Consider the following 14431-nt stretch of genomic DNA (forward strand, 5'->3'; position numbering starts at 1 on the left):
ATGAACAAATGACCTTTTATTTCATACAAAGAGATACAAAGGCAATTGTGTACTGCAACAATCTGATGGGCAGTCCAAATTCTTGGAAGTAAGTTCACGGTAAATGTCATGACGGCTGGTGGAAGAGAAGGTCAAAGAAGGAGAGCGACCAGACAGAGAAGGCTACAGCTAATAAATAAAAGTACTAAGAGCTATGCAGTTCCAATGCCACGTGAGTGTGTCTGGGCCGCCTCCATGTTACTAAAACCATGATTCTATGTTTAGTCACAATCAAAATTCTTGAAGTTCATTTTGTGCTATTTTACATTAAAAGTTGTGTCAAGGGAACTATAATCCTTACAAATAATTGCTAAGTCATGTAATGTTAAAGGATTTGTAAACTTGGCTCAGCGTCTGTCCTGGATACGGCCTTGGGGCCCAACAAGATTTTGGGATGGGAGTACTGGTTGAATGCAAACGGGCCGACACTTGGGTTGGTCCCAGTTTCTGAGGCAATGCTACTTGTAATAGCATCATCTTTTAATCTGAGGGAAAAATTTACAAAATAATCATCTTGCAAAATACAACAAAAATCAAGGTCAGGGCAGTGCGGACTCCTTCCATGGCACCTCCCCCTCACCTGCCTGGAGTGTGTAAAGATTCAGATAACTTCTATTTGTGCCCACAGACCCAACTGAGCAAACAGTCTATTATGAACAACATATCTCCAGTACTTACATGTGTAATAGGGACACATCACATAATTTGTTATTAACAAAACAGTTTATTGGCTTTAAATATACATCAGTAGATTTTTAAATGTTAGTTTATCTTAAGTTTTATGTCTTATGATAAAATACTGAACCAAAATATTGGAGAAAATGGAGGCTCAGTAGCATGATTTAATAGATTTTCCTGGATAAACAAAAAAAGGTGTTTCTTTTTAAGTATATGACTTTTTATCTAAGGAAAAAAACTTGCTAAAATTCAATGTTTAGAATTAATTTTTTTTTTTTTTTTTTTTTTACTAAACCCAGAAACTTGAAGATCATAAAATAAAACACAGTGTGGGCAGCAAAAAAGAAAGAAATGGAAAACAATAGATTTGAATAGCAAGTGTAATCTAAGTTGTCTGGGTTTTGTTTGAGTTTATTTAAAACAGGATTCTCTTTCTGCAACCCTGTAGATAAATCCTAATGTTTGGCTATAAGAAAGTTTTAAGATTTCAGATATACAGATAAGCCAATTTAAAAAATACCTTTTCTTATAGTACTCTAAAGGCTTTAAAGCATTATATAAATCTTTAAAATTCCTATCACCCACATTTTAAGAAATAAATCTACACTTTCATAAAGCACTCTTGAGACATAAAAGTTCTGAAAAAATTACATCCTATGCTAGGCTAACCCACTTCTTTGCTGCAGGGACCAAAGAGACCGTCTTCCTGAAGGCAGGCAGGCAGGCAATCACTGTGCATCAACACAGGCAAGCAGGCACCCCTGCCGAGAGGGGCGCCTCCGCCCATTCTAAATTTACTTAAATTGCTGAATTTAATCAACGGGACTCTCCTATCCACTGACAGGAGAGTTATACTAACAGAATTGCAAAACATAATGGTGAAATTTAAAAACATTATTGTCCTTTTCTAAAAAGGTTTCCTTTGAACACAAACAGTGACTTCTCTTAGCTCCTGCCCATAAAGGGAAGCATATTAGAGGAGGACAAATACCTTCCCATATCCTTCATTTTTACTGATGGAATGAAAATATAAAGAAACTTCACTTTTAAATGACAATCTAAGGGATAGATAGCCTGACCTTTTCATTGTGAATCTTATATGTCTGTATATTATTGATGCTAACAGCTTCCCCTTTAAATCATAAGAATTCAAATCCCACCATCACTATTGCTGATTAAAACAAACACCAAAGCATACAATATAGTAATGCAACCTCTAAGACTGAAACAAAGAGATTTTTAGTAAAGTCCCCACTGTTTCCTAAGTGATAGAAGGAAATGAAGGAGTAAGAAGGGTCAGACTAAGCCTGAGATACAATTCCACTAGAAAAAAGGGCTACAAATGTCCAGTCAGAGTGGGAGGAGTTACAAAGGCGGCACGGGGAGTCTATCAGATTGAGGCACCACTTTGGGCTGGGTCTTTGCTCCCATTGGGTAAAGAAGGGCCCTGGGAAGGTAGCCACGAGGGGTTCTTTCCTCTATCCTCCTGGGCTGGTGGCAAAGGATAAGTTACTTCCCGTAGAACTTCTTGTTGAGAAGGAAGATCAGAAGGTTGACATTTACTTTAGCTCTGTCAAATAGTTTCATGACTGCAACTCCTTCATATTGCAGCTGCAGCAGGTCCTGTTTGGGAAAACATTCTGACAGTTAATCGAGTCCGTGGGACAAGTAAAGCAAGGACACAGTGAGGAGAGGGGGCCAGAGGGAGTGATGTACCCTCGTGGGCTTGGTGCAAGTAGGCTGAGAAAGAAGTTCCTGACTGCAGAACAGCCCACAGCTCAGCCACCGGAGAGCGCGGGCAAAGCTCACACTGGTCAACTGATTTTTTTGGTACATTTAGAGTTAAGAAGTCATGTGGCTTGTTATCACAATACACAAAACATGCAAAGAAGAAGCAGCATGCTCAGTTATCACACACATCCACGCTTTTTACTTTACAACTATATATCTCTAGTTTGTCTAAGTGACGATTCAACCTGGAGAAGGTGAAGGCATTTCAAACCCCAATGAACCAGACTAATCATTGAAAATAAGACAAGGTCAGTAATATTGTGAGACAACATCTACTAGAGTCTTAATTTCTACTTCACAAGAAAAAGCTTTTATATCCAAAGGCACGGGAGAAAGAAAGGATTAAATGTTTACCAGGTGTCTACCATGTACTCGATACTGTGTAAGCGCATTATGAGGTACCTTTATAGTCGTGACAGAAATCCCAGGAGGGGTGATTATCCCAAGTTGAGAGATTGGGCTCGGGGAGTAAGTGATCGGCTGCCAGTGTGGACGGGGCTGGCTGGGCAGAATCAGGGTCTGACTGCAAAGCCCTGCATTTCCCACCCCACCCCACTGTCCAGAACAAATTAGGAAATCTGATGGGTCATCTCTTCCTTCAATTTTCAGAGTGGTGATAAGAAAACAAAACTCAAAGGGTCTGAAAGGCCCCCAAAAGTTCAACCAATTCCATGAAATCCCAGCAGCTCCATGAAGACCAGGACTCCGGCACATCACCTGTGCTGAACATAACACCTCATCCCTGGCAGTCAGATCTCCCGAACTGCACAAGAAGGACCACATTACATGAGGCAGCCTGGCCAGCCTGTAAGAATTTGGGGAAACTGAGGGAATAATAAGCTTTTTGTATAAGTACTCAAGTTAGTTATGTGCATCACAAAACTATCTCGCATGTCAGCGAACAGGTTTGGATGGTCTACAAGTCACTGAGAAGGAAACAAAGCAATATTACGTGGTGGTAAGGGCTTTGCAGTGTGGGGGTGAGAGGAGAGTAAGTCAGCACTGTGGTACCAGAGGCTGCTCCTAACGGCTGTGGAGCAAAGAGGGGACCATTTGCGGCTTGGCTGACCCAAGGCTTCAAGGCAGTACCACAATAAACGACAGAAGGAAACAGGGAGAGGGAAGGGACAGCTCCTAGTGAGAGAGCACAGCCGTGCACAAGCCCACACGCACGTTCAGAGAAAGGCACCGGCAGAGGGGAGCAGTGCAGGCAGAGGTGGGAAACGACTCTGAAACGCTACACACATAAAGCTGCACTTTCCCTAGGAATTCTCCTATCATCCTGATAATTTTTAATGCATAAAATATACAGACATTGCAGAATAAAACCCAGGAGTAATTGTGTTAGAAAATGATTCACTGCAGCATCCATTTTGAATTTAAAATGCGATTCAGTTTACAAAGATGCAATTTATGCACATCTTGTCAGAAATGCTCCTTTAAGCACCTATACCAAATCAAAATATTTTAGAAAAAGGATGTCAAGCTACTGAGTAGGCTTATAATTTTAAACTGTTGAAGACTCATACTTAAGCATTTAGTTTGAGTCCAACACATTGGCTCAATTTAGTGTCAATACTAAGTGGGAGCTTCAGGCAACTGCTTTCTGAGGATTTCTACATCTCAGAGTAGACAGACCAAATCAGACACACAGAATCCAGACACAGCGCCTTTCTCTGTGGTGTGGAGCCCAGCTCACCACCACACACGGACCACTTCCCCCAAATGGTCTCCACACTCTCGACTGTCCGACTTGGACAAGAACATGACCACTCCAGACCCAGCTGCAGTTCTACCTGGTGCAGACCCACCTGATAATGTAACATAAACGTCTCCATCTGAACTCCCATGAATTTGGCTTTCACTTCAAAGTCTCCAACTTCTTCTGTTGGACTGATTTCAAAGATAACATTTTTAAACCTGTTGAAACATAAAATCATAATGGTGTGATTTTTATGTCCTCATATAAAAATAGCCTGTGAAATGCAAAAAGGAGACGAACAATGTCTTCAAAAGTGACAAGGGGTACAAATTGAAGGTCCAAGGATGTCTGCAGGTGAAGTGGTATGGAAATTTAAGGACCACCTGCTTGGATGTGGAGAAAATGGCACCCCATCCCTGTAGTACCCACTTTCTACGGAAAGAAGGACTGCTGAAATGTCACCAATGGCCTCTGAAGGGATGATGTCAGAGGAACTCTATTGACCTTGTGCGTGGCCCCTGCTGAAACCAGGATAAAAGGAGAATCCAGAGCAAATTGGGCTGGAAGGAGAAGGTGGCGGGGGTGTGTACTGGAGTACACACATGCTTGAAGACTGGAGAAAGTAAGCAAAAAAATAAAAGGGGGTCAGAATAAAAAGAACTAAGAGAATAGATTTTCTGGAGAGAGTGGGTTACAGTTATAATGCGCTGAGTGCCACACAGATAAACTGCTATTATTGAATGTATTAATCATTCATTTTCAACATGCTACATGCCTGTAAATTTTATGGCACCAGAAGGTGTGTGTGGGGGGGTGAGCACACAATATGTGTTGTAGGATTGTGCACCTGAAACCTGTATAATTTTAACTAGTGTTGCCCAATAAATGTTTTTTTAAAAAAGTGAAAAATATGCTGTTGTCCAAGTGATCACAGTATGTCACCTCAGATTTTTAGAACTTATCTATGGAGCAACTTTATCTATTGTGAACAAAGCTGAGAAGCATGAAAGATCAAAAGAAGCACTAAGAATACATGTATTTTACTCAACAGGAAATCCTCATGGGTTATTCCTTAAAGATCTTTATTTTCTGTGATAAATAATTCTATTTTAACTGACTTAGTTTGTTATCTAGTTTCTAAGCCCATAATAGCAAATTAAAGAGAGGCAAATAATGGTAGGCACTTGAATAGTAGTAGAAAATGATGACAAAATAAGAGATAATAAATCTTATGAAACAAATCTGAAAAATACATAAAGTGCTCAACAAAAAATCTCCAAGCCTGATGAGGCGGTGGCGCAGTGGAAAGCGCATCAACCTGGTACACAGAAGACCCAGGTTTGAAACCCCGAGGTCACCAGCTTGACATGGGATTGCTGGCTTGAGCGTGGGATCACAGACATGACCTCACTGGCTTGAGCCCAAAGGTTGCTGGCTTGATGCTCAAGGTCGCTGGTTTGAACACAAGGTTGCTGACTTGAGCAAGGGGTCACTGGCTCAGCTGGACCCTCCTGGTCAAGGAACATATGAGAAAGGAATCAGTGAACAACTAAGGTGCTGCAGCTATGAGTTGATGCTTCTCATCTCTCTCCCTTCCTGTCTGACCCTCTCTTTCTCTCTCCTTCGTTAAAAAAAACCCCAAAAAGACAAGATCCCCAAATGAAACAATACCAGGGAAATTACAGTTAAGCCATATCTTTTTTTTTTTTTTTTTCATTTTTCTGAAGCTGGAAATGGGGAGGCAGTCAGACAGACTCCCGCATGCGCCCGACCGGGATCCACCGGGCATGCCCACCAGGGGGCAATGCTCTGCCCCTCTGGGGCATCGCTCTGTTGCATCCAGGCCATTCTAGCGCCTGAGGCAGAGGCCACAGAGCCATCCCCAGCGCCTGGGCCATCTCTGCTCCAGTGGAGCCTTGGCTGTGGGAGGGGAAGAGAGAGACAGAGAAGAAGGAGAGGGGGAAGGGTGGAGAAGCAGATGGGCCCTTCTCCTGTGTACCCTGGCCGGGAATCGAACCTGGGACTCCTGCACGCCAGGCCAACGCTCTACCGCTGAGCCAACCAGCCAGGGCCTAAGCCATATCTTACACACACCCACTAGAATTGAAAGAAATGCAAAATTTAAAATGAGGTACTTTTTTAAACTATTGAACTCAAAAATCAAAATTATTTTATTCAATAATGGAAAGGAAGCAGTGAGATAAAGCACTTTCATACACATTTTAGACACTATTGGAAAATATTTTGTTAATACACATATAAAATTTAAACAGTTTTTTTTTAACTAGTATGAAAAAGAGTATGGAAGTTTCTCAAAAAAACAAAAAATAAAAATAGATCTACCTAATGATTAGCAATCCCACTTCTGAGTATTTATTCAGAAGAACTGAAACAAGGATCTCAAATTGATATTTACACTTCCATGTTCATTGCAGCATTATTCACAATAGCAAAGAGGTGGATGCAACCCAAAAGTCCACTGATGGATGAATGAATAAATAAAATGTGGTCTATACACACAAAGGAACATTATTCAGCCTTAAAAAGAAAATCTGTCACATGTAACAACATGGGTGACCTGTGAGAACACATCATGCTAAATGAAATAAGCCAGTCATAAAAAGACAAATAAGGCAGAATGGCAGCTGTCAGGGGCTAGGAAATGGGAATGAGTGGTTGTTTAATGGACACACAGCTTCAGTTTTTGTTTTTTTGTTTTTTTACAGGGACAGAGAGAGAGTCAGAGAGAGGGATAGATAAGGACAGACAGACAGGAATGGAGAGAGATGAGAAGCATCAATCATCAGTTTTTCATTGACACCTTAGTTGTTCATTGATTGCTTTCTCATATGTGCCTTTACCGCAGGCCTTCAGCAGATCGAGTAACCCCTTGCTCGAGCCAGTGACCTTGGATCCAAGCTGGTGAGCTTTTTGCTCAAGCCAGATGAGCCCACACTCAAGCTGGCGACCTCGGGGTCTCGAACCTGGGTCCTTGGCATCCCGGTCTGATACTCTATCCACTGTGCCACCACCTGGTCAGGCAGAGCTTCAGTTTTATAAGATCTCTTTGTTTAGAAATAGAAGAAATGGAAAAAATAGCTTTCTTCTTTTTTTTCTTCTTTTTTTTTGTACTTTTCTGAAGTTGGAGGCAGTCAGACAGACTCCCGCATGCGCCCGACCAGGATCCACCCGGCACGCCCACCAGGGGGGCGATGCTCTGCCCATCTGGGGCATTGCTCTGTTGCAACTAGAGCCATTCTAGCACCTGAGGCAGAGGCCACAGAGCCATTCTCAGCGCCTAGGCCAACTTTGCTCCAATGGAGCCTTGGCTGCAGGAGGGGAAGAGAGACAGAGAGGAAGGAGAGGGGGAGGGGTGGAGAAGCAGATGGGCACTTCTCCTGTGTGCCCTGGCTGGGAATCGAACCCAGGACTCCTGCATGCCAGGCCGACGCTCTACCACTGAACCAACCAGCCAGGGCCAATAAATAGTTTCCTTCTTTAAAGAGGAAAATTAAGATGGGATCCACACAGCAGGTGTGAAAACATGCTAATACAAATATTCCACAAACAAGGCAAAGAAATACTTCCTGTTAACCACAAACAATTGCCTCTGAGTATTAGATCTAAATCTGCACATAAATATATATAGATAGAAAAATGTAAAACTGATCATCCAGCTAAGAGAAATAAAGACATTAAGATAAAGATGTGATAAATGCAGGAATAAGTTAAAAAAAAATCAATGTATAAAACAAAGTAAAAAAACTCTGGCTGGCCTGACCAGGCAATGGAGCAGTGGATAGAGCGTTGGACTGGGATGCGGAAGACCCAGGTTTGAGACCCCGAGGTCACCAGCTTGAGCGTGGGCTCATTTGGTTTGAGCAAAAGCCCACCAGCTTGAACCCAAGGTCGCTGGCTCCAGCAAGGGGTTACTCGGTCTGCTGAAGGCCCGCAGTCAAGGCACATATGAGAAAGCAATCAATGAACAAATGAGGTGTTGCAACGTGCAATGAAAAAAACTAATGATTGATGCTTCTCATCTCTCTCCATTCCTGTCTGTCTGTCCCTGTCTATCCCTCTCTCTGACTCACTCTCTGTCTCTGTAAAAATAAATAAATAAATAAATGATTAAAAAAACAAAAACAAAAATAAAAAACCCTGGCTGGGCTGGTTGGCTCCATGGTAGAGTGTCGGCCTGGCATGTGTATGTCCTGTGTTCGATTCCTAGTCAGGGCATGCAGGAAAGTGACCATCTGCTTCTTTACCCCTCTTTCTCACTTCTCTCTCTCTTTTCTCAAGAGAAAATTGGGACTCATAAGGGTGGGTGGTAGTATCTCAAGCAAGGGGCCAGAGATGCTGGCAGTATTCCTATAGAAGGTAACTGAAATAGCTATCAAAATTACAACTGGACAAAACTTTTGACCCAGTAATTCCACTTCTAGGAATTTATATTTAAAAATATGCCCACATCTGCCTGACCTGTGGTGGCGCAGTGGATAAAGCATCGACCTGGAAATGCTGAGGTCGCCGGTTTGAAACCCTGGGTTTGCCTGGTCAAGGCACATATGGGAGTTGATGCTTCCTGCTCCTCCCCCCCTTCTCTTTCTGTCTCTCTCTCTCCTTTCTAAAATGAATAAATAAATAAATAAAGTTAAAAAAAAATATGTCCACATTTTTCAAAATGACTTATGTACCAGGTTATCTGTTGCAAAGTTTTTTTATAATAAATAACTGGATATAATGTAAATGACCATCAATGGAGAATTTATTGAATTAGTTGATCTATCTACCTACCTACCTATCTACCTGCACAGTGGAACCCTAGGCAGCCATTAAAAAAGAAATGACACCCCAGCTATGTCTTAGCAGGCCTAGAAGCAACGATGCTGCCATGGCAATGTGCATATTGCCTCCTCTTCTGCAGCCATAGCTCAAGTACAGCTAGTTGGCCCCAGGCGCTCAAGGTGGCTCCATGGCCTCTGCCTCATGCACTAAAATGGCTCAGGTATCAACAGAGCAAGGGCCCCAAATGGGCAGAGCATCGCACCCACGTTGGGCTTTCCAGGTAGATACCAGTCGGTGCGCATGCAGGAGTCTGTCTCTGCCTCCCTTCCTCTCACTAAAAAAAAAAAAAAAAAGGAAGAAAAAAGGAAAAAAAAGGTAAAAAATACTCACTGATTCACTTGTAGGTCCTCAATTTCCAGAAGAACTCCTTTTTCATGTAGTCTTGCTGCTGTGTATTTCAGAGAAATTTTTTTGCTTTTCTTTCCTTTCATTTCCCTAGGCTTCTTGGAGACCCTATAAAAATGATATCATGTCACTTTCTATAAATATCTACTTCAATCCTGTTGATAATTCAAGGATATGAGGTCAGAAAATGAATTTCCCATACACAAATGTAAGTAACATACCAATTCTAAAATGGCAAATAAATATTAGGACTAGACTAAGCACAATTATCATTGCAAAACAGGGGAAAGATTAAGTTGATTTTGTCTTTAACTTAAATTACACTTGAGAACACACCATAAATTTGACAGTGTTTTAATCTTTCTATGTCCCTCACAGAACCTCAGAACATACCAGTAAGTGTTAGGGCTCCTAATGCCAGCCTGGTGAAACTGTATTGAAACCCAGGGGAGTCACTATAAGCCCCTCGACTGTGCAGAGACAAAGTATAAACATCTCTGAATAAGGACTTGTTAAAAGAGTTTAAGCCAGCATAGCTATTACAGAGGAAGAAGAGAAGAGCAAAGAAAAAGAAACAGATGTTAGAAGCTATTGGAACAATTGAGGCAGAAGAGTGGTAAGAAAAGTAAATAAAAGAAAAATAGATAAGTGAAAACCAGGGATTTGGGGCTCTGGCTGGTTAGCTCAGTTGGTTAGTGTTGTCCTAATACAACCAAGGTTGCATGTTCAATCCCTGGACAGGGCACAGAAAAGAGTCAACCAATAAAATATAAATAAGTGGAACTACAAATCGATGGTTCTTTCTCTCCCTCTCTCTCTCTAGAAGTCAGTAAAAACCAACCAACCAACTCAGGGAATTGGGACTCATAAGGGTGGGTGGTGGTATCTCAAGCAAGGGGCTAGAGATGCTGGCAGCATTCCTATAGAAGGTAACTAAAATAGCTATCAAAATTACAACTGGCCAAAACTTTTGACCCAGTAATTCTACTTCTAGGAATTTGTATTTAAAAATATGCCCACATTAGCCCTGGCCGGTTGGCTCAGCGGTAGAGCGTCGGCCTAGCGTGCGGAGGACCCGGGTTCCATTCCCGGCCAGGGCACACAGGAGAAGCGCCCATTTGCTTCTCCACCCCTCCGCCGCACTTTCCTCTCTGTCTCTCTCTTCCCCTCCCGCAGCCAAGGCTCCATTGGAGCAAAGATGGCCCGGGCGCTGGGGATGGCTCTGTGGCCTCTGCCTCAGGCGCTGGAGTGGCTCTGGTCGCAACATGGCGACGCCCAGGATGGGCAGAGCATCGCCCCCTGGTGGGCCGAGCGTGGCCCCTGGTGGGCGTGCCGGGTGGATCCCGGTCGGGCGCATGCGGGAGTCTGTCTGACTGTCTCTCCTTGTTTCCAGCTTCAGAAAAATGAAAAAGAAAAAAAAAAAAAAAAAATATGCCCACATTTTTCAAAATGACTTATGTACCAGGTTATCTGTTGCAAAGGTTTTTATAATAAATAACTGGATATAATGTAAATGACCATCAATGGAGAATTTATTGAATTAGTTGATCTACCTACCTACCTACCTACCTACCTGCCTGCCTGCCTGCACAGTGGAACCCTAGGCAGCCATTAAAAAAGAAATGACACCCCAGCTATGTCTTAGCAGGCCTAGAAGCCACGATGCTGCCATGGCAATGTGCACACTTGGCGCCTAAATCTTGGTTTCTAAATATACCATTCTTCATTAAAAGGAAGCAGGAATATTTGGAGAAAAAGCTAACTCTAAGCCTGGGGAGGGGAAAATACAAGTTGAAGCAGACACATCTTGCCCTGTAAAGTCAGGAAGTTCTCAAGAATGATGGGGACATGTCAAAAGGAAATAGGAACCAGCCCAGCAAGCTGGGTAAAATGGACCTGATTTTTGAAAGAGAAAGAGAGAGACAGCTGATGTGGCAAAATGTTAAAAAACAGGTGAATCTAGGCAAAAGGTATGTAGGTATTTATTTTTCTGTTTATTCAACCTGTCCGAGTTTTGAAATTTTTTAAATGAAAAGTTAGGAGCAAAAACTAAACTAAACTACACATAGAACCTACACTTAGTACCCCGCTCTCTGGGTTTCAGTTTCCCTCCCTATCAAACAGGCAGGCTGCTGGCTGCTGACCTGTGCCAGAGAGGCTGTACCAGACTTTCCTCAGCAGCCAGGAGAGCTGGGGACTGGGACCCTGTCCCCAGGAGGTATAGAGTGAAGCTGGAGAGCCAAAAAGTTTAATATCCCTTAACTGGTTTTGAAGCATAGCCAGGTTTCCAGACAACTAGATAACATCCATCATGACTCTTCCATTTCTAGGGCCAGGAAGATATTTTGGAAAAAGAACTGCATAGAAATAAATACCCTTGAAATCCCCCACACGTTTCCATGTGCACCATACAATAACAAATGGGACCACAAATTTATGCAAATGATTAGAGGCAAAATAAAGACCTAATGTAATATAGATCCAGTGTGTTTTAAGTAACCATGCCCCGTATCACTTCAGTTGCCTCTAGTTTTGCCCCTGACACAGATTCCTTAGAAGAAGTACTCACTTGCCCTTGCTGGCTAGGTTATCCAGGCAGGTTTTGATGTAGCTTTTGTAGTAATCCACCTGCTCCCCGTAGAAAGTGGCCTTCGAGTTCAGAGCAGCATACGTTTGCTGCAGTTTCACCAGCTCGGCCTTCCTCCTCTGTCGGTATCTCCGCTGATTCCGAATATCCTGGGACACAATCATCAAAATGAGGACAATACTGACAGATGTTATGTGCTTCTTCAATCAGTAACACTAGAATCCAGCAGCACTTCACTCTGCCTTGCCTGACCACCCATTCTTAACTGGCAGCAACTCATGTTCAATAATTAACAAAGACATTCAGACCCCATCCATTTCCCCCCATTTGTATTTTCTAAAGGTAGGGAGAAAATACAAATTATTACTTTTAGAGACTTCCACCTTCTTAGAATTTGCTTGCAAAGTTGGTTTAAACCTCTTAAATATCTTCTCAGGAGAGGAAGAAAAATAAAAATTTCATGATCAACTCAATGTGAATTTATACTTCACAGAAATCATTAAAAAAATCTGGAATATTCCAAAGAGGCCAAAGACAAACTGAAACATGGGAAGTTCTAGTTTGGCCCTCTTCCTATAAATTTAGGCTCTGAAATAAGTCATCCAAGGGTGGGCAAGGCCCTCATGTTCAAAGAATTAGACATGATTCTTCAGAGGGAAGAACACTAATTTGCTTGTGAACTAGAGGTAGGTTGTCATTGGAACAGCTACTGTCTCTTTACAAGGCCCTGAGAGAGCTGTACAGACGTGGCCAGGCCATCACGGACCCCCAAAGCAGTACCTTGGCAATGTCATTGATCAGCTCCTGATATCTGTTCTTTGGGTCCACGGTCCCAAGCTCCGTTAGCTTCTTCAAGCCCGACTGAATCTTTTCCTTCTTCTCCTGAAGAGTGAGGTTGCTGTCTTCCTTGACAAATTTTGACTTTTTCATCTTGTCTGGAGTTTTGGCATCACGAATAGCACGTCTCTGCATGGCTCTCTGATGTTCTGCTTCCTACACATAAGAAAAAAAGAAGTTCCAGCCCTGGACAGTGGCACAGTGGGTAAAGCGGCTTCCTGGAGCACTGAGGACCCCAGCTGGACACCGACCTCAAGGGGCCCGATTCAAGCCTGGTCAGGGCATATGAGAAGCAATTAATGGCACAATCAAGTGGAACAATGAGTTGATGCTTCTTACTCTCTCTCTCCCAAAAAGAAAAGACAAAAGAAGTTCCTGGTCAATTCAGTACATCAATCCAAACCCTGAATTTATGTAGCATAACTGCACCCAAATTTACCTAGCTCTCAAACTGCATTCTGAAAACAGAGGGAACAAACTTAGCTGACAGCTGACAAGAGAAAGAAACTGCATGAAGCAGAGGCAGATCTCTTTCCATCTTTTAATCATCTGGCTTCTCAGGGCTTCTCTGCTGGGCTCTTAGGTACAAGATTGGGCTCTACTGGCTACAAAATCCCTCATTCCCCCCCCCCCCCCCCCGTCACATTATGGGACACGAAACCTGTTTAATTTTATGGGAAACACAGTGTTATCCAGTGCTCAGTATATTCCTGCTAATTCTTTTGGCCACCTTGTCCAGGCTGAGTCATGTTCTGACCTTCCCTCTGCTTTTAAACAAGCTGCAAATGCCAGTATCTTGAAAACACACACACTTTCCCTTGAGTCTTCTCTTTCCTAGTCAATACGCAACGTTTTCCCAGTATGCCCTGGCCCGACATACAACCCAGCACTTTCTTCTTTCTTTATAACTCTCTGCCAGGGGCGTTCTGTATCTACCGCTCTCATCGCCAGTTACCATCCTCCACCCCAAATCCAGTGCCTTTTCTTAGTTGTCACCTTGCTCATCTCCGCATTTTCCTCTTGCCTTGAGTATGGGTTTGGTACCCGCAAGTGACCTAGGGTTGGTTTTCTGTAATGTTCACTCTCAATAATTCAGTGGTCACCGCTGTGCTACTAGACCCTGTCACTAAGACTCCAGTGCCATATTTTGAGCTGTTTGTACTGGGTTAATCACACTTGGAGTGGCTTGTAATTCCTCCCAAATTGGAGTGTTTCCCTTCCCCTTATTGTCTTTCCCCCTAATGTCAAGGCTACTCTGCAGCACAGAAAGCAAACAGCATAGACTCTGGACCCCGATCTGGGCTCTGCCACAATGAGCATATGACCTTGAGCAGGTTCTTTAGCCTCTCAGGGTCTTAGTGTCGTCCTCGGTATAAAGAGGACAGAAAGACTCACCTCTCACCCAGAGAAAGCCAAGGGCTAAAAGAAAGAACAGGTGAGTGCACCAAACTAGTATCAGGTTCTCAGTAAAGATGGGCCCTCCTCCCTCATTTTTAACTTCCTTGCAGGTTAAACAAGTCGTAGCTACTGCTTATGTCTCTTTTCTTGCCTCTCACACACTCTATCTATTCAGCAATCATCACAGCTTCTAAAAGCAGAGAAGTCAT

General features: G+C 42.9%; 1 protein-coding gene across 1 annotated transcript in view; it reads right to left on the bottom strand.

Annotated features, from left to right (window-relative positions):
* Window positions 1-14431, bottom strand: part of IQGAP1 (IQ motif containing GTPase activating protein 1) — a 112874-nt gene continuing 98443 nt past the window's right edge. The window contains exons 34-38 of the mRNA XM_066355761.1: window positions 12768-12980; window positions 11970-12136; window positions 9386-9508; window positions 4320-4428; window positions 1-2340 (exon numbers count right to left, since the gene is read on the bottom strand). Of these exons, the coding sequence (XP_066211858.1) occupies window positions 2227-2340; window positions 4320-4428; window positions 9386-9508; window positions 11970-12136; window positions 12768-12980 (726 nt within the window). The 3' untranslated portion in view covers window positions 1-2226. The remainder of the gene's footprint in view (window positions 2341-4319; window positions 4429-9385; window positions 9509-11969; window positions 12137-12767; window positions 12981-14431) is intronic.

Source organism: Saccopteryx leptura, chromosome 13 (genome assembly GCF_036850995.1).
Source record: "Saccopteryx leptura isolate mSacLep1 chromosome 13, mSacLep1_pri_phased_curated, whole genome shotgun sequence".
NCBI lineage: Eukaryota > Metazoa > Chordata > Mammalia > Chiroptera > Emballonuridae > Saccopteryx > Saccopteryx leptura.